The sequence below is a fragment of the Cervus canadensis genome, chromosome X, assembly GCF_019320065.1.
Source record: "Cervus canadensis isolate Bull #8, Minnesota chromosome X, ASM1932006v1, whole genome shotgun sequence".
In the NCBI taxonomy this organism is placed as follows: domain Eukaryota; kingdom Metazoa; phylum Chordata; class Mammalia; order Artiodactyla; family Cervidae; genus Cervus; species Cervus canadensis.
This window is the reverse complement of record NC_057419.1, coordinates 12191424-12209669: the sequence shown is the minus strand read 5'-3', so window position 1 is coordinate 12209669 and position 18246 is coordinate 12191424. Positions and strand designations below refer to the sequence as shown.

The 18246-nt window shown below is 51.8% G+C and overlaps 1 protein-coding gene and 1 long non-coding RNA gene across 4 annotated transcripts in view; one reads left to right on the top strand and one right to left on the bottom strand.

The window, feature by feature from the left end:
- The first annotated feature begins 1854 nt into the window (after positions 1–1854).
- GPR143 (G protein-coupled receptor 143) overlaps positions 1855–18246 on the top strand; it is a 34968-nt gene continuing 18576 nt past the window's right edge. Inside the window, exons 1-5 of one of the 2 annotated variants that reach the window (XM_043459521.1) lie at positions 1855–1943; positions 11070–11179; positions 12440–12534; positions 14588–14680; positions 18115–18224. In XM_043459521.1, the coding sequence (XP_043315456.1) occupies positions 1892–1943; positions 11070–11179; positions 12440–12534; positions 14588–14680; positions 18115–18224 (460 nt within the window). In that variant the 5' untranslated portion in view covers positions 1855–1891. Of the gene's footprint in view, positions 1944–3800; positions 4093–11069; positions 11180–12439; positions 12535–14587; positions 14681–18114; positions 18225–18246 lie in introns of those variants that run through there. The other variant, XM_043459520.1, reaches the window with a different exon arrangement.
- On the bottom strand, positions 8419–18134 carry LOC122435383. Of its 2 annotated transcripts, none has more exons than XR_006267660.1 (5): positions 17490–18134; positions 16117–16262; positions 12506–12617; positions 11055–11163; positions 8419–9423 (listed from the first exon to the last, which is right to left on the bottom strand). It is a non-coding gene; the product is annotated as an uncharacterized LOC122435383 (long non-coding RNA). The 2 variants fall into 2 exon arrangements; XR_006267661.1 differs by having other exon boundaries at positions 8419–9078.

Genomic DNA, 18246 nt, shown 5'->3' with positions numbered 1-18246 from the left:
CTGCAGTCCATGGGGTTGCAAAGAGTCAGACATGACTGAGCAACTGAACTGGACTGATAAATGTGTCCATTCTATACATCTCCCTGTGGGACCCTATACCAAGGTCACAGGTGTGGAGTGCTTGGACCAAGGTCACAGGATAAAAACCTCTGGAACTGATCAAGTCCTATAGCAACTGGTGCCCTGAGCCTCCAGATCTAAACTGGCCAGTTTCCTGACCCCATATTAGCTAAAATACCCACTCTGTTATCCACCCGATAGCATCCTAGGGGCTTCCCAGACGGCACTTGAAATAAAGAAACAGCTTGCCAATGCATGAGACATAAGAGACCCAGGTTTGATCCCTGGGTCAGGAAGATCCCCTGAAGGAGGGCATGGCAACCCACTCCAGTGTTTTTGCCTGGAGAATCCCCATGGACAGAGGAGCCTGGCAGGCTACAGCCCATAGGATCTCAAAAAGAGCCGGACATGACTGAAGCGACTTAACACACATAGTATCCTAACCAATCACCTAATGCCACCCTTCGAGTAGGAATTTTCTGTCTTGAGGCTATAAAAATGGGCAGCTAGCCCATCAAAGGGGTCAGCCCTCCCTTGAGCCGGCCCCCTGTTCTAAAAGCCTCTCCCACTCTGATAAACTCTCCTCTCCTCTCATTCTGCCTCATCTCTGGAAACTTTTCCAACCGGTGCACAGACCACAACACTCCCCCCAACACACACTTCCTTGAAAGTGCAGTGACCTTCAGATGCCATCACATCTGAGACCACCTGCGACCTGCCTCCAGCCTCTCAAAAGTGGACTTCTTGTTGCTTCAAGACGCAAGTCGCAGAGAGTGCTTAGGTCGGTCTGACCCCTTTGCGGACACTCACGTTGACGGGGTGGTGAACCTCCTATTCCCTGCCGGAGCTGACACAGTGATCTGCCTGGATTGAAGTCTCAGCTCTACGACCTCTGTGAGCTTGGACACGTCACACGTCTTCTGCTGCCTTGGACAGAAACTGGAGATAGAAAGATGAGCCACGAGGGTGGGGGGTGCCAGTTAAGCCAGACTTGAAGTTGTCCAGTGCAGCCAACTCACGGAAGGCACTCGGATAAGGTTACTCAAGTTAGCTTGGGTTCCTTCTTTGTCTCTGGACACAAACTCCACCCTCTCCTTTCCAGCCTGGGCTCATCTCTTTGCAGGCTGAGACATGGACTTCAAGACAGTCTCATGGCGGCAGCACCGCATGTTCTGCTGACTGCTCTCTTAGGCACTATTTCTCAAGCCATCCATTTCTGCTGTTTCTTCAGAGCAAAGGCTGGGATTCCTTCAGGAAGCCAAGTCAGGTGAGGTTAATTCCCCACAAAAACCACAGGCCAGACTCTTTGATTTCTAAGTCTCAGTCACTCAGTTGGAGTCTGATTCTTTGTGACCACATGGCCTGTAGCCTGCCAGGCTCCTCTGTCCACGCAATTCTCCAGGCAAGAATCCTGGAATGGCTAGCTGCTGTTCCCTTTTCAGGGGATCTTCCCAACCTCTGATGGATCCCTGGTCTCCCTCATGGCAGGCAGATTGTTTACTGAGCCACTAAGCCCCAGGTTCAAAACCTATCCATTGTGTGCAATATTTGAAGAGCTACTGAATTCCCCCCGGGGTGGGGGGTAGGGGGACAGAAAAGGAGTTGAATGCCAAGATGTAACTCACCACAATGCTTTTTTTTTTATTCTCTTAAAGCTCTGTAGGCAACCTTGAGCATTTTTTCCATTCTGGAGGACACTGGGCAGAAACAGACTGAAATGCAGTGACGCTGTTGCACGGATCCGCCCCCGGAACCTTTGGCATCAGGGCAAATGAACAGACGTGGCATTTTCATCTTCTAAGGCACGTTCCACACACGATCTTCCAAAAGAATGTTCTGCTTTCCAGGAGCCAAGGAAGTAGAAGATCAGCTGTTCCAAACAGGTACTGAGATCTCCGCTCTCTGAAGGAATCAGGGTGTGGGGAGTAGTCCTACGATGGTTTGTCCTGTGTTTACAAGCAAGTGCATACTCTCCAAGGGTGGTTACGATCTCCACAGCGTCAGTGTGTGTTCTGACTTCTATCACAGCAGCTGCCCCCTGCTTCCAGGCAAGCCAGCGCGGATCTTTCTGAAGCGGCAGCGTCTGCAGCTCCTGGTTAGAAGCTCTGCTTCCATCTCACAGTGACCTCCCCTCTGCCTTCCGCCCCAACAGAAGCCCAGTCCTGTGGTTTCCCAGGAGGAAGGCTGAGGAGCTGAGGCCAAACTCTGTCTGTCTTAAAACTGCAAAGCTGGTGGTGGAAATGGAGATGAACCTCTGGCATGGGAGAAGGTGGAGGAAAAGCATAGGGACGCCTTACCTCTGGTTGGAAAAATTCTGAGATGGCATGTTCACTGCTGGGAGGAGGTCAAAGACTGTCTGCTCCTGGCTGCAAATGGGCCTGTTAAATTTCCTGATGATAAGTATGATGGAGTTGGTGTTTTTCTTTTTTTCAAGTTTTGGTTAGTAAAGAATCTGCCTGCAATGCAGGAGACATGGGTTTGATCCCTGGGTTGGGAAGATTCCCTGGAGAAGGGAAAGGCTACCCACTCCAGTATTTTGGCCTGGAGAACTCTATGGGTTATATAGTCCATGGGGTCGCAAAGAGTCGGACAGGACTGAGCAACTTTCACTTTCACTTTTGGTAAAGCCGTAACTTAGATGGGGCTCTTATTTTTCAAGCTTGAAGAATTGTTGTTGGTGGTTTGTTTTTTTTTAAAGCTCACTCAGTATATTACCAATAGTACTAATATCATTTTGAAACTTACGCGTATAGAATTCAGCATGATTTTCAATGTGTAATGCAATTCCTCTAAAAACGAAAGCAGTCGGGCTTTCCTGGTGGCTCACACGGTAAATAATCCACCTGCAATGAAGGAGACCTGGGTTCAATCCCTGGGTCCGGAAGATCCCATGGAGGAGGGCATGGCAACCCACTCCAGTATTTTTGTCTGGAGAATCCCATGGACAGAGGAACCTGGAGGGCTACAGTCCACGGGGGTCACAAAGACTCGAACACGAATGAGCGACTAACACACTTTAAGAAAATCTGGATAAACTTGAACATTTTTTTTTCCTAAACAGAGTTACTCTTGAAAGCTAATATACAATGTGAAAAATCTAACCCTACATTATTGAGATGACTAAAAATGGAGCGGACCTGAAGGTACAAAACGTGTGTGTGTGTGTGTGTGTGTGTGTGTGTGTGTGTGTCCAGTTTGGCAAAAGAGTTTCCCCTTTCTTCAAAGGTTTGTTGATTTCCAGCGAAAGTCCTAGCTCTATGGGGTGATTTCCGTGGTGGAGAGCGCTCATAGAAAAGCAGTATTTTCAGGCTAATCACCGCAGGGTCACTGTTTATGAACTGGCAACGGATCAAAATGAAGGATGTCAGAGACTCAGACTGGTCAGACCTGGCAAGAGTGCATGCTTTCTGGGGGAGATGGGTTAAGATGAGACAGCAGTGTTGGGGGCTCTGGGTTCTGGAGAATTAACCGCCTCCCACCCTGGGAAGGCCTGCTGACCGGCAAGAAAGCGAACTTCCCCGACCCTGAGCTCTCCGCCCCCCACCCCTCCTCCTCGCTACCAAGCATCACCCTCGTGAGGCCTCGTGGCGTTCTGCGCTGCCCTCACCGAGCCTGGCGCCTTTTCTGCCAGCGAGGGGCGGGGATCGGGCGGGGGCCGCGGGGAGGCGCAGGGCACATGACGCCCCCTCCCCGCGGCCCCCGCGCCCAGCACATGACCCAGGCCGGCCGGCAAACCCGAGTCGCGCGCGTCCCCAGCACGACCCATGGCCTCCCCGCGCCTCGGCACCTTCTGCTGCCCCACGCGGGACGCCGCCACACAGCTCGCGCTGGGCTTCCAGCCGCGGGCCTTCCACGCGCTGTGCCTGGGCAGCGGCGCGCTCCGCCTGGCGCTCGGCCTCCTGCAGCTGCGGCCCGGGCGCCGGCCCGCCGGCCCCGGGGTCGTCTTGGCCCCGCCGCGGACCTCGGCCCGCGGCCCCGCCTCCGTGCGCATCGTGCGCGCCGCCACCGCTTGCGACCTGCTCGGCTGCCTGGGTGAGCGCGCGACTCGCGCGGGCCGGGGGAGGGGGGGACCCGGCGGTGTGCGAGTGAGGGCGCCCGGCCCGCGGGTGGGGACCCCTTCTTGGGAGGTGAGGGAGGTGAGGGCGCACAGCTGCGGACCCTTCCGTGCGTGGTTCAGGGTCCGCGCGTACTGCGCGGGTGGAGACCCCTCCGCGCGCAGTTGAGCGCGCGCGGCCCGCGAGTAGGGCTCCTTCTGTAGCTGAGGATGTTGGGCCCCCAAGTAGGGACGCGTCTGTGCGTTCTTTCAGGGCGCGCCTAGGTGCGCAGTTGAGAGTCCGCGGCCCACGGGTGGTCCTCCGTGGGAGGTTGACGGGGTGCGGCCCGCCAGTGGGGACCCCTTCGTGGGAGTTGGGGGAGCACAGCCCGTCGTAGGTGGGCACCACTGCGTGCGCGGTTGAGGGCGCACGGCTCAAAGGTGGCGACCCCTCCGTGCACAGTTGAGCACACGGAGCCCGCGAGTAGGGCTCCCTCAGTTTGTGGGTGAGGACGCCCGGCCCCCAAGTACAGACCCGTCTGTGCGTTTTTTCAGGGCGGGCCTACGTGCGCGGTTGAGGACCCCGCGGCCCCGCGGGTGGGCCGCCGTGTGAGGTTGATGGGGTGCGGCCTGCCAGTGGTGACTCCTTCGTGGGAGTTGAGGGTGCACAGCCCGTCGTAGGTGGGGACCACTGCGTGCGCGGTTGAGGACACTCAACGGTGGGGACCCTTTCGTGTGAGGGTGAGGACGCCAGGCCCGCAAGTAGGGACCCGTCTGTGCGTTTTCTAGGGCGCACGCACCATGGGTACGGACCCCTCCGTGCCCAGTTGAGGGCCCGCAGCCCGCGAGTGGGGATCTTTCCCTGTGTGCTTGAAGGCGCGCTGCCCACTAGTGCGGACCCCTCCATGAGCTGGTGAAGGCACACGGCTCGGGGTGGGAACCCCTTCATGCCCATTTGAAGGCCCATGGCCCGCAAGTGGGGACCTCTCTGTTGAGAGCGCGTGGCCCGCGAGTGGGGACGCCCTTCGTGGGAGTTGAGGGCGCACAGTCCTGTTGGTGAGGACCACTCCGTGCGCGGTTGAGGGCAGACGGCCTGCCGGTGGGGTCCCCTCCGTGTGTGGGTGAGGACACCAGGCCCATGAGTAGGGACCCATCTGCAGCGTTCTCCAGGAGTCAAGTACCATGGGTCGGGACCCCTCCGTGCCCAGTTGAGGGCCAATGGCCGGAGAGTGGAGTCCCCTCTGTGTGCGGTTGAGGGCGCACGGCCCGCAGGTGGGGACCACTGCGTGTGCAGTTGAAGGCACCAGTCCGCTGGTGGGAAGCCCTCCGTGCCCAATTGAGGGCCCATGGCCTGCGAGTGGGAACCACTGCGTGAGCGCTTGAGGGCACACATCTTTGTGGTGGCGACCACTGCGTGCACGGATGAAGACACACGGCCCATGGGTCTGCGAGTGGGAACCTCTCTGTGCCCAGTTGAGAGCTCGTGGCCCACGAGTGGGGACGCCCTTCATGGGAGTTGAGGGCGCACAGCCTTGTGGTGAGGACAACTCTGTGTGCGGTTGAAGGTGTGTGGCCCGCGAGCTGAAATCCCTCTGTGTGTGTTCGAGGGCGCACGGCCCGCGGGTGGGAACCACTGCGTGAGCGTTTGGGGGCGCAAAGCCTTGTGGTGGGGACCACTGCATGCGCGGTTGAAGGCACATGGCCCATGGGTGGGAAGCCTTCCGTGTGCAGGCGAGGACGTCAGGCCGCGAGTTGGGACCTGTCTGTGGGTTTTCCAGGGTGCGCATAGTGTGTGTCGGGACTCCTCCACGCCCAGTTGAGGCCCGCGGCCCTTGAGTGGGGATACCTCCGTGTGTGCTTGAGAGCGCGCTGCCCGCGAGTGCGGACGCCTCTGTCCGAGGTTAAGGGCGCACAGCCCGTGGTGGGGACCACTGCGTGCGCAGTTGAAGACACCTGGCCCGCGAGCAGGGAGCTGTCTGCGTTTCTCAGGGCACGCTCACCTTGGGTCAGGGCCCCTCTGTGTGCCATTGAAGGCGCGTGGCCAGCGAATGGAGACCTCGTCTTACGCGGTTGAGGGCACACGGCCCGCGGGTGGGAACCCCTCCATGCCCAGTTGAGCGCACGGGGCCCGCGAGTGGGGACCCCCTTCTTGGGAGTTGAGGGAACACGGCCCTCATCAGGGGAATCCTTCATGTGCAGGGAAGGACACCCGTCCCGGGAGTGGTGAGCATGGTTCAGGGTGTGCGTACCGCGGATGGGGAACACTCCATGCGCGGTTGAGCGCGCCTGGTCTCCGGGACTGGAGACCCGTCCATATGCGGGTGAGGACGCCAGGCCTGCAAGTGGGGGACCCGTCTGTGAGTGGTTGAGGGCGCCCGGCAGGTGGGTGGGATCCCCTCCGTGCAAGGATGAGGGCACCCTGCACATGGGTACGGACCCATCTGTGCACGGTTGAAGGTGTGCGGCCTGCGAGTGGGGAGCCCCGTGTAAGAGTGGGAGTGCCCAGCCGGCGGGTGGTATATGTTTCAGGGCAAGCGGCCGTGAGTGGGGACCCCTCCGTGTGCAAATGGGGACCCCCTCCCCCGGGAGTGGGTACCAGATGTGAGTGGTTGAGAGCGCCTGGCCCACGGGTGGGAGGACTGATCCAGAGATGGCTTCCCAGGGACACAATGGGAGGAGGAGTAGAATCTGCAATACAAGATGGGTAAAAGTTGCTTCCAGGGACTTCTTTTTTTTCTTTTTCTTTAACACTTTGATGTATTTGTTACTGCTCTTATTAGGGAAACTTCAGGCAGTGCTGTGAAGGAGAACCCAGAAAATACAATGGTTCCATGATCGCTACACCAGTGAGAAACTAATAGTTAATATTATCAGGCCTGAGTGCACACACATGCAGTTGTTTCCAAACCAATTTAGCAGGATCAGGAAGAAAACTCCATATATACGATAAAATTTTTATTTCCTTTTTTGTCTATGTATCCATCTGAGTTTTGTTTATCACAGGTGTGCAAACTTGTAGTCTCTAGGCTAAATCCAGCCTGCTTTTCTATGTACGGGCCATGAGTGAAGAACGTTTTTACATTTTAAAGTGTGTTTTAAAAATCTACAGGGGCTTCCCTGGTGGCTCAGATGGTAAAATGTCTGCCTGCAAGGTGGGAGGCCCGGGTTCGATCCCTGGTCAGGGAACAAGATCTCACATTGCCGCAACTAAGACCTGGCCCAGCCAAGAAAATAAATGCTTTTAAAAAAATCTACAGAACAACAGTATTTCTGACACGTAAGCATCCCGTGAATGTCAGCGTCCACAAGTGGAGTCTGATGGGGACACAGCCATGCCCTGCACTTGTACCCTGTCGAGGCCACATCTTCCGCCCACCCCGATCCCCCACAGGGCAGAAGTGAGTGTTGTATAGACAAAGTGTGGGCCATAGAGCCTAAAATGTTTTCTCTCTGATCCGTTACAGAAACTTTGCTGACCCCTGCTTTCAACCCTAGCATGGCATGTTTTACGAACTCTAAGCTTGATACTGCTGACCTTTTAAACTTTTTATTTTGGACTTTATTACATATATGCAAAAGTAGAGAGACTGTATAATGAACTCCCTGTTCTCATCACCTAGCTTCCTCTATACCTCATCCCTCTACCCCACTCTCCACTGAATTAATTTGAAGCAGATCCCAGAATTTATATTGTTTCATCCACGCAAATCTCAGTATGTAACTGTAGAAGATTTCAACATATATATATAATTATATGCATAATTATAATATATAACTTATGTCTCTTGTAACATACTGTATACTACATGTGTGTCTATGTTATTCACTCGCTCATGTCTGACTCTTTGCAGCCCCATGGACTGTAGCCCACCAGGCTCCTCTGTCCATGGGATTCTCCAGGCAAGAATACTGGAGTGGGTTGCCATTCCCTTCTCCAGGGGACCTTCCCAATCCAGGGATCAAACCCTGGTCTCCCGCATTGCAGGCAGATTCTTTACTGAGCCACCAGGGAAGCCATATACTGTGTAGTATGTTACAATATTATTATATATTACAATATATAATATATTTACTATGTTATATTAGTGAAGTGAAATCACTCAGTTGTGTCTGACTCTTTGTGACCCCATGGACTGTAGCCCACCAGGCTCCTCTGTCCATGAGATTTTGCAGGCGATGATACTGCAGTGGGTTGCCATTTCCTTCTCCAGGGGATCTTCCTGACTCAGGGATCGAACCTGGGTCTCCCGCATTGCAGGCAGACACTTTACCTTCTGAGCCATCAGGGAAGCCCAATATGTTATATTAAGTATAATATAGTATCATATTATAATATATAATTATATATATAAATATATCACACTGATATCATTACTGCCTAAAAAATAAGGAAAACCGATTCCTTCATATCACCGCTACATGTTCAGGCATGTCACACATGCCAGTTTTCGGTTAGTTAGCTCAAATCAGGATCCAAAGAGCGTCTGTGTTCTGTGAGCGCTGACAGGTGCTGGCCATGTTGGAGTCATCTGCTCTTGAAGGAGAGGCCTTGATGGTATTTGAGTGCCTTCCACCTCTGTGTCCTGAGGGTGTAAGAGCAGCTTCTAGCCACCTGGACCAGATATCTGGTGGATGTGTCCCAGGGCCTGGCTCTCCTGCTCCTCTTGCTGTTTTGTGCTTGGAGATGCTCAAGAATCTGGACTCCAGACACGTGCTATTGAACCTCTTAGTCACTTTTTCAGATTGGAGTAAGACAGGAAGGAATACTTCCCTTTCTGTTAGCGACCAAGCGAATGTGGTACCGGATAATTAAATTAAAAAAAAAAATCGGTGTTCTCCCTGATTCTGCTGAAGCATTTGGGGGAAGCATCTTAATAGTTTCAGAAACTTGAATATCTGGAAATAGAGTTGCAACCAAACATCTTCTGGGGGTCAGGAAATAAGATTGGTACATCCTTTGGCCTTTCGAAGGAAGGTACATGGCACTGTGGGCAAATGAGCAGGAGCAGGAGTCAGGGCAAGGCAGGAGGTGTCTGGACCTCCTTGCTGAAAAATAACAAGCACAGATGCCAAGGCGTCCCTGGTGGTCCAGTGGAAAAGGACCCACCTGCCAATGCAGGGGACGCGGGTTCGATCCCTTGTCCGGGAGGATCCTGCATACTGCAGAGTCTCTGTGAGCCACAATTACTGAGCCTCTGCTGTAGAAACGGAGGTCCACAACTTCTGAAGCCCACGACCCACCTAGAGTCTGCACTCCACAACAAGAGACACCACGGCGATGAGAAGTCCATAGTGAAGAGTAGCCCCGACTCTCTGAAACTAGGGAAAGCCTGCAAAGACCAGTGCAGCCAAAATAAAGACAGAAAGAAATACAGATGCGTGTCTCATGGGGTGTTTTTTTTACCCAGTATTTTTTAAAATCTTTTTTCTTTTCCCCTAGACAAATTGCACAGCTTGTGGGATCCCGATTCCCTGACCAGGGATTGAACCTGGGCCATGGCAGTGAAACCACAGAATCCTAACCACTAGACCACCAGGGAACTCCTGCCCCAGCTTTACTGAGACTTCATGGACACACAGCACCAGGAAACATTTATGTATCCAGCACAAAGACTCACATTTACCAAAAATGTTTCCTAAACACCCGTTACCTCATATACATGCAAAAAAATAATAATAAGGTGTTTATTGAGCTCAAAGCAGAACTCTCTAGTGAAAACAACAAAGCACTATTTGGAAGAAAACATTATTTCTGTTATTTGCGCTGAAGAATGAGAAGCGACATCTTTAGGATTTTAGCGTCCATAATTCCCTTTGGTGGTGTAGGACACAGTGTATATTTGGTTGCCTATTTTGAAGTATATGTGTTGTATGCCAACTATACACATTATGCTAGTAGTATACAAGTCTGTACTGTTCATCTCCCCTTGAGCATTTTGTGTTATGCAGTGTACACTCAAACAGATGTTATTGCAAACCTAACAATCCTAATATACACCTCGAGTGTGGATACTGATTAGAGGCGAATTAGGTATCTGAATCTAAGAGCAAGGAAAACTCACAAATAATAAATGTCAGAAGTCGATTATCAAGAGCTACCTTGTGAAAATCTTCTTCTTTTTTTTTTTTTTTAAAGAACGGAGTAACTCTCTTTCACAACTTCAGAATAAGCTTTTTTGGGACTTCCCTGGTGGTCTGGTGGTTGAGACTCTGCCTTGCAATGCAGGGCACGCGGGTTCGATCCCTGGTCTGGGAAGATCCCACGTGCGGTGGAGCGACTAAGCCCATGCACCACAACTAGTGAGGCCACGAGCCATGACTGCTGAGCCCAGGCGATGAAACTACTGGAGCCCAGGTACCCTGGAGCTGGTTCTCTGCAACAAGGAAGCCACAGAGACGAGAAGCCCAAGGGTAGCAGCCCTTGCTCGCTGCACCTAGAGAAAGTCCTGTTAGCAGCAACAAAGACCAATCAATAAAATAAATCAATACATCTTTTTTTAAAAAATTAAAAAAGAAAGAATGTGCTTTTTTTTTTCAGTCATTCTTTTTTTTTTTTTTTTTTAACATGAGGACTAGTTAAGCTGGACACTAAAAATATAGGCAAGAAATACACACTGTTATTCACACCGTCGCCTCTTAGAGGCAAATAAACGAACAAGCAAAATAAGGGACATGGCTGTAGCTGATGTCAGTGAAAGTGGAAATCAAAGTGCCTGCAATTGCTCCGCAACCATAATCCTTATCTTCTGAGTCTGTTTTTTTTCCTCTCTGTCTCTCCTGCACACACAAACATGTGTATCTTTCCTCTTTGCCTCCCTCATGTCTTTGTCTCTCCCTTCCTATCTTCTATCCATCCATCCTCTCATCTGTCCATGCGTCCATTTGTACATCCACCATTTTTACAGTCACCAGGTCCCCTTTAGGTATGAGTCAGGAGCAGATACAAAGAAAGCATTATCACCTGGTTGCCCCTTAGGTATCGTGGTCCGGTCTGCGGTGTGGTTAGGGTTTCCGAGTTTCGTGGACGACATCTCCGCCGTGAACAGGACAGACGTGTGGCCAGCTGTCTTCTGCATGGGGAGTGCAGTAAGTGTGGCTCCCCTGGTCCCCCTCCCCACCCCTTCACTCCCCTCTGTTACACTGAGTCCTTGAAGTGTGGTCCTGACCCTTCCACCAACCCAGTGTGGTTTTTAGAAAAGCTCAGAGACCCCACCCTTACCCCACTGACCAGGAACCCTGTGTTGGGGGAACTGTTTGTGATTTAACAAACCCTCCAGGGGTCTCTGGAGGTTCCCAGGTGGCTCACAGGTGAAGAACCTGCCTGTTAATGCAGGAGATGCGAGTTTGATCCCTGGGTCAGGAAGATCGCCTGGAGGAGGAAATGGCAACCTACTCCAGTATTCTTGCCTGCAAAATCCCATGGACAGAAGAGCCTGGTGGGCTACAGTCCATGGGGTCACAAAGAGTCAGACATGACTCAGAGACTACACAACCACCAGTGGCCTCTGAGCCTCACTCCAGTTTGAGAACCACTGCACTAATATTTTCCTTCCCCCATCCTTAAACACACGTTTAATCCTTACCTAAGATTTAGCCACAGTTAAAACAAACTGGTTAGTAAAAAAAAAAAAAAAAAAAAATGGAAGGAAAAGAAAAAAGAAAGTTATTGATTTATTGCAGGTATGTACTTATCAAAACTGTATCTAAGTACATCTATTCGTGGGCTTCCCAGGTGATGCTAGTGGTAAAAGAACTCGCCTGCCAATGCAGGAGACATAAGACACGTGGGTTCAGTTCCTGGGTCGGGAAGATCCCCTGGAGGAGGGAATGGCCACCCACTCCAGTACTTTTTGCCTGGAGGATCTCCATGGACAGAGGAGCCTGGCGGGCTACAGTCCACGGGGTCGCAAAGAGTCAGCCACCGTTGAAGGGACTTAGCATTACAGCAAGTCCCTGCCTTCCTTCCCCTGGGAAGGTCCATCCTGCGCATCCTCTTTCATCCTCAGCAGAAGGGCTTCTGGTTCAAAGTGCCAGGCCAGGCCTTTCATCTCTGAGCCCTTCATCTCTCTGCCTATACGCGTGAGCACCAGGCGGGGCTCACTGGACCAGTCCAAATGAGCAGACGGGGGAACCAAGGCACCCACCTGTCCCCAGGCCACATCCCAGTCTGGGCTTCCAAGGGTTGCCACGTGTCTGCGGAGGGATTTCCTGGGACCCTCCGATGACGTCAGGGGCGGGGCGGGGCCACCTGCAGCCTGCACCCAGGGGCTGGGATGACGTCAGGGGTGGGGCGGGGCCACCTGCAGCCCGCACCCAGGGGCTGGGATGCCCCGCTTGTGATTACAGCTCTGGATCCAGCTACTGTACAGCGCTTGCTTCTGGTGGTTGTTCTGCTATGCGGTGGACGCCTACCTGGTGATCCGGAGGTCGGCGGGACAGAGGTATTCAGAGAGAGCAGCCGGGTTCTTCTGCCCTAGCTCGTTGCCCGAAGGGAACCTTGGAGAGGCCACGAGCACTCTTATTTCTGTAGGGTAGACATGGAAAGTGAAAGAGGAGAGCGAAGAAGTTGGCTTAAAGCTCAACATTCAGAAAACTGAGATCATGGAATCCAGTCCCATCACTTCCTGGCAAATGGATGGAGAAACAGTGGAAACAGTGGCAGACTATTTTTTTTGGGGGGGTGGGGGCTCCAAAATCACTGATGGTGACTGCAGCCATGAAATTAAAAGACGCTTACTTCTAGGGAGAAAAGTTATGACCAACCTAGACAGCATATTAAAAGGCAGAGACTTACTTTGCCAACAAAGGTCTGTCTAGTCAAGGCTATGGTTTTTCCAGGAGTCATGTATGGATGTGAGAGTTGGACTGTAAAGAAAGCTGAGCCCCAAAGAATTGATGTTTTTGAACTGTGGTGTTGGAGAAGACTCTTGAGAGTCACTTGGACTGCAAGGACATCCAACCAGTCCATCCTAAAGGAAATCAGTCCTGAATATTCATTGGAAGGACTGATGTTGAAGCTGAAACTGCAATCCTTTGGCCACCTGATGTGAGCAACTGACTCATTGGAAAAGAGCTTGATGGTGGGAAAGACTGAAGGCAGGAGGAGAAGGGGATGACAGAGGATGAGATGGTTGGATGACATCACTGACTCAAGGGACATGAGTTTGAGTAAACTCTGTGAGTTGGTGATGGACAGGGAGGCCTGGCGTGCTGCAGTCCACGGGATTGCAGAGTTGGACACGACTGAGCGACTGAACTGAACTGAACTGAGACGCAGTCCATCAGAAACTCCCAGTGGGCACTCCACCAAGAAACATCTAATGCCAGCTTGTTTTTATATAAAAAGTGGAAGGCACAATCAAAACAGTAAGGTATTCTTGCTGTGCACCTCAAACGTCTGTCCCTCCTGTCAATCTTGAAAGCCTTCACTTCAGTTCACTTCAGTTGCTCAGTCGTGTCCGACTCTTTGCGACCCCATGGACTGCAGCATGCCAGGCCTCCTTGTCCATCACCAACTCCCAGAGTTGTACTCAGACTCATGTTCATTGAGTCGGTGATGCCATCCAACCGTCTCATCCTCCATCATCCCCTTCTCCTCCCACCTTCAATCTTTCTCAGCATCAGGGTCTTTTCCAATGAGTCAGTTCTTCGCATCAGGTGGCCAAAGAATTGGAGTTTCAGTTTCAGCATCAGTCCTTCCAATGAATATTCAGGACTGATTTCCGTTAGGATGGACTTGTTGGATCTCCTTGGAGTCCAAGGGACTCAAGAGTCTTCTCCAACACCACAGTTTGAAAGAGTCAATTCTTTCTTGCTCAGCTTTATTTATGGTCCAACTCTCACATCCACACATGACTACTGGAAAGACCATAGCTTTGACTAGAGGGACTGTGAATGCCTTAGATTAAGGGAAACAGATGAGACTCAGAAGGCCAGGTTGTTTATGCTTCCACTTGGATGAAATGTCCAGAATAGGTGAATCCATAGAGACAGACGGTGGGTGAGAGGTTGCCTGGGGCTGGAGGTGCAGGCGTGATGGGGAGAGACCCCCGAATGGGTCTGGGTGTCCCTTTAGGGGGATGAACATGTTTCAAAACTGGCTTGAGGTGGGGCTTGCATGGCACTGTGGATGTCCTAAATGCCGCTGAGTTGTTCACTTTAGAATGGTGAGTTTGATGTCACGTGACTTTCACTACTCGGCGCTAAAGGGTGAAGCAGCCATAGACAATACATACACAAGTGGGCATGGCTGTGTGCCAATAAAACTTTATTGACAAAAGCAGGCAGAGGGCCGGATCTGTACTGAGGGCCATGTTTAAACAAACAAACAAACAAAACCACCCTCTGAGGCACAATCAGGGGGCTGTTTGCCGAGAGTCTGCTCTGCAGACTCTGCTGAGACTCTGCTCTGCTGAGAGTCTCCTCTGCTGGCGGAGTGTGGGGCTGGGCAGGTGCTGGACCTGAGGTTCTGGACCTGTATTCTCCCTTTCCCAGTACCATCCTGCTGTACCACCTGATGGCCTGGGGCCTGGCCGCCCTGCTGAGCGTGGAGGGAGCCCTAATGCTGTACTATCCTTCCATGACCAGGTAAGCCAGGGCTCCTCCAACGCCCGACCCCCTTGGGGCATCCTCCTGCAGGACATGCCTAGGTGCTGACCCCGCGTGGGTGGGCGGGCCATTGTCCAGGATCCGTGCAGCCGCGAGCACATGCCTGGCTCCTTGAGTCGGTCAGGGTCCCCCGCTCCTGCCCGTCACATGTGTCTTGGTTTGGTGCTGTGCCCAGTGTGGATACACAGCTTGAGGTGGGGCTTGCATGGCACCGTGGATGTCCTAAATGCCTCTGAGTCGTCCACTTTACAATGGTGAGTTCGACGTTACATGACTTTCACTACTCAGCGCTAATGGGTAAAGCAGCCATAGACAATACATACAGCAAGTGGGCATGGCTGTGTGCCAATAAAACTTTATTGACAAAAAGCAGGCGAAGGGCCGGATCTGTACTGAGGGTCGTGTTTAAGCAAACAAACAAAAAAACAACCTCAGAGGCACAATCAGAGCTGGGGGTGCATCTCTTCTCTCTACATGCCTGTGATGGGCATGGCTTTCCCCTACCTGCTCCTTTTTCTTTTTATCCTTCAAACCAGCTTCCTCTGGGCACACAGGTGAGTTGAACATCCCAAGGATGCATTGCAGATGTCTGGGAGACTCAAAGGGTTGCTTTTAGAATAGCTCATTTTCAGCCTCTGCTGTCTGCACGTTTTTTTCATGTCTCCATCCTGTGCTCTTCTGAACACACGCTGGGAGATGTGGCCTCTGAAACTGTCTCAGACATTTCTTTGAGTCTGAATCCCTGCCCTTTACCATTTATAAAACCTCAAGGCCCCTCTAAGGAGATATACTCTATGTTTTAATGGAAAACTGGAAATCAGAGGTTGGATATAGTGTCTTGGTGATTTTAAGGTGGTGTAGACCCAGGGAGGGGCTTCCTGGGTAGCTCAACTGGTAAAGACTCTGCCTGCAATGCAGGAGACTCCAGTTCAATTCCTGGGTTGGGACGTTCCCCCAGAGAAGGAATAGGCTACCCACTCCAGTATTCTTGAACGTCCCTGGTGGTTCAGACAGTAAAGAATCCACCTGCAATGCGGGAGACCTGGGTTCGATGCTGGGTTGGGAAGATCCCCTGGAGGAGGGCATGGCAAACCACTCCAGTATTCTTGCCTGGAGAATCCCATGGACAGAGGAGCCTGGCGGGCTACAGTTCATGGGGTTGCAGAGAGTCAGACACGACTGAGTGACTAAGCACAGCACAGCACATACCCAAGGATCAGTACAGCATGGCCCTTAGTACAGATCCGGCCCTTCACCTGCTTTTGTAAATAAAGTTTTATTGGCACACAGCCGTACCCGTTTGTGTATGTATTGTCTATGGCTGTTTCCATTAGAGTTGAGTAGATTTGACAGAGGCTGTGAGGGTTCTGAAGCCTAAAATATTTCCTATCTGTTTAGAGAAAAAGTTTGCTGACCTGTGGTGTAGACTGTTTCTCCCCATCTTTCTTAATTTCTTGTAGTTGCTCAGTCAAATGTCTCCACAGTCCTATTGCCTTGTCAGCTGTGACTACTTCCAGGCCTGTGTGTAGACCCCTCAAAATAACCTGTTCTCCCCAGGAACCTTAAAAGGACAAAGACAGAGTAAGCAGCTGTTACAGAGGGATGCACTTAATCGGAAAGAGAATTTTTATCCCTCACCTCCACCTGTGGGATCCTGGGGCTGTTTCCTTTGAGCCCAGGTGCTCCTGAGATTAACACAAGGCCTCCCCCAAGCATCTTAATTCTCCATCATCTCATCTTCCAACATCTCCACCCTCAATCATCCCCACATTCTATCATCTCCAACATGCATCACCTCCAACCTCCATCATCTCCCATATCCATCATTTCCAACTTCCATTATCTCATCTTCTCTAACCTTCATCATCTCATCCTCCATAATCTTCACTCTTTACCATATCCACTCTCCATCATCCCCTAATCTCCTCCTCCATCACCTCCATCCTGCGTCATGTCCACCCCCCATCATCCCATCATTTCCTCCTCTACCGTATCATCCTCTATCATCTCATTCCCTCAGCTCCACCTGGTATCAGCTCCATCCTCCCTCATCTCTTTCCTCCATCATTTCCATTCCTCCACCAACTCCACCTTCCACCATCCCATCATGGCCACCCTCCATTATCTCATACTCCATCATCACCACCCACCATCATCTCCAGCCTCCATGATGTCCACTCTCCATCATATCTACTCTCCATCCTGTCCTCCCTCCATCATCTTCTCCTTCCATCACCTTCTCCCTCCATCATCCCATCATCTCCACCCTCCATCATCTCTACCCTCCATCATTTATATCCTCAGAGCCTGAGACCCACAGCCCCCAGGACTGTGCAGGCTCCCACCCTCATTCATTTGTCCCTCATGCTCATCATTCAGATTTCATCTTTTGCTCCTCGTGTTTCCATTTCTCATTTCTCCCCTCAAGCCCTTGTAGACCATGGTTTAGCTTTCACAGCTGAAAAAGAAAGCTTCTTTTAAAAAAGAACTCACCATCTTCACGTGGTATTGCCATCCTTAGGGCAAGAAAAGATGGGCACTGCATTTTTCATGCCTGTTTTCATGCATTTTCTGGCCACTTTCATCTCTGGTTTGAGCACTCCATACTGATGAAAGCACCGGCATCTTTATCATCCCTGCCCTGGCCACCAGGGCTGCGCCCTCCTCTGGTTTTCCACCTCATCTGGGGTCCGACCTGAGCAACTTCTCCTTTGGATTCCCTCTCCCCCTTTGCCACTTTCTCTAATTATGCATTTGTTCAGTGACACTCCCGGCTTTGGTAACATACCTGTGTGTAGCACACCACCATGTCCTGTTGCTGACGAATGAGTCTCCCAACCCATCAGTAGACATTCCTGTCTTTCCTTCTGGAAAGAACCACCAAAATGATTATGGGTCACCTTGAGAACTTGTGTCCTGAGAAACAGGCAGCTCGGGTGTTTTCAGTTGTCCGAGGGCAGAGCTTGGATCTTATGGGTGATGTCAGCCAGGCCTCGCATGTAGTAAATTGCTGAGCACCTTACCAGTTTATTGAGTGCCTTTGTCTTGCTTGAACAGTGTGTGTTTTCTTTGAAGGGGCCCCACAGGGGGGTTGTGGTGGGGGTGGGGGGGGTCCACCATCCCGGAGTCTTTTCCTGTCTTTACTGTTTTCTGGCAGGGAGCTTGAAACAGCAGCCCTCTTTCTGAGACAGACAGAACTGTGATTGATCCTCCTTCTCCTTCTGTGATTACTTGCTTGTCCACAGACATGATGAGATGTGAGTCAGCTTTCCTTCCGGCAGCCAGAAGTGATCTGTGCATTTCCCTTTGTGCTCTGGGTCCTCTTATCTCCGCTTTCAGATAAGGCAGCGGGTTATTTCAGGCAAAGCCTCATTGTTGCAGAATGTCTGCGTTTTTCTCCCCGTCGCCCCCAGGTGTGAGAGGGGCCTGGAGCACGCCATCCCCCACTACATCACCACGTACTTGCCGCTGCTACTGGTCCTCGTGGGCAACCCCATCCTATTCCGAAAGACGGTGACTGCAGGTAAAGGGCAGGGAAGCTTCCC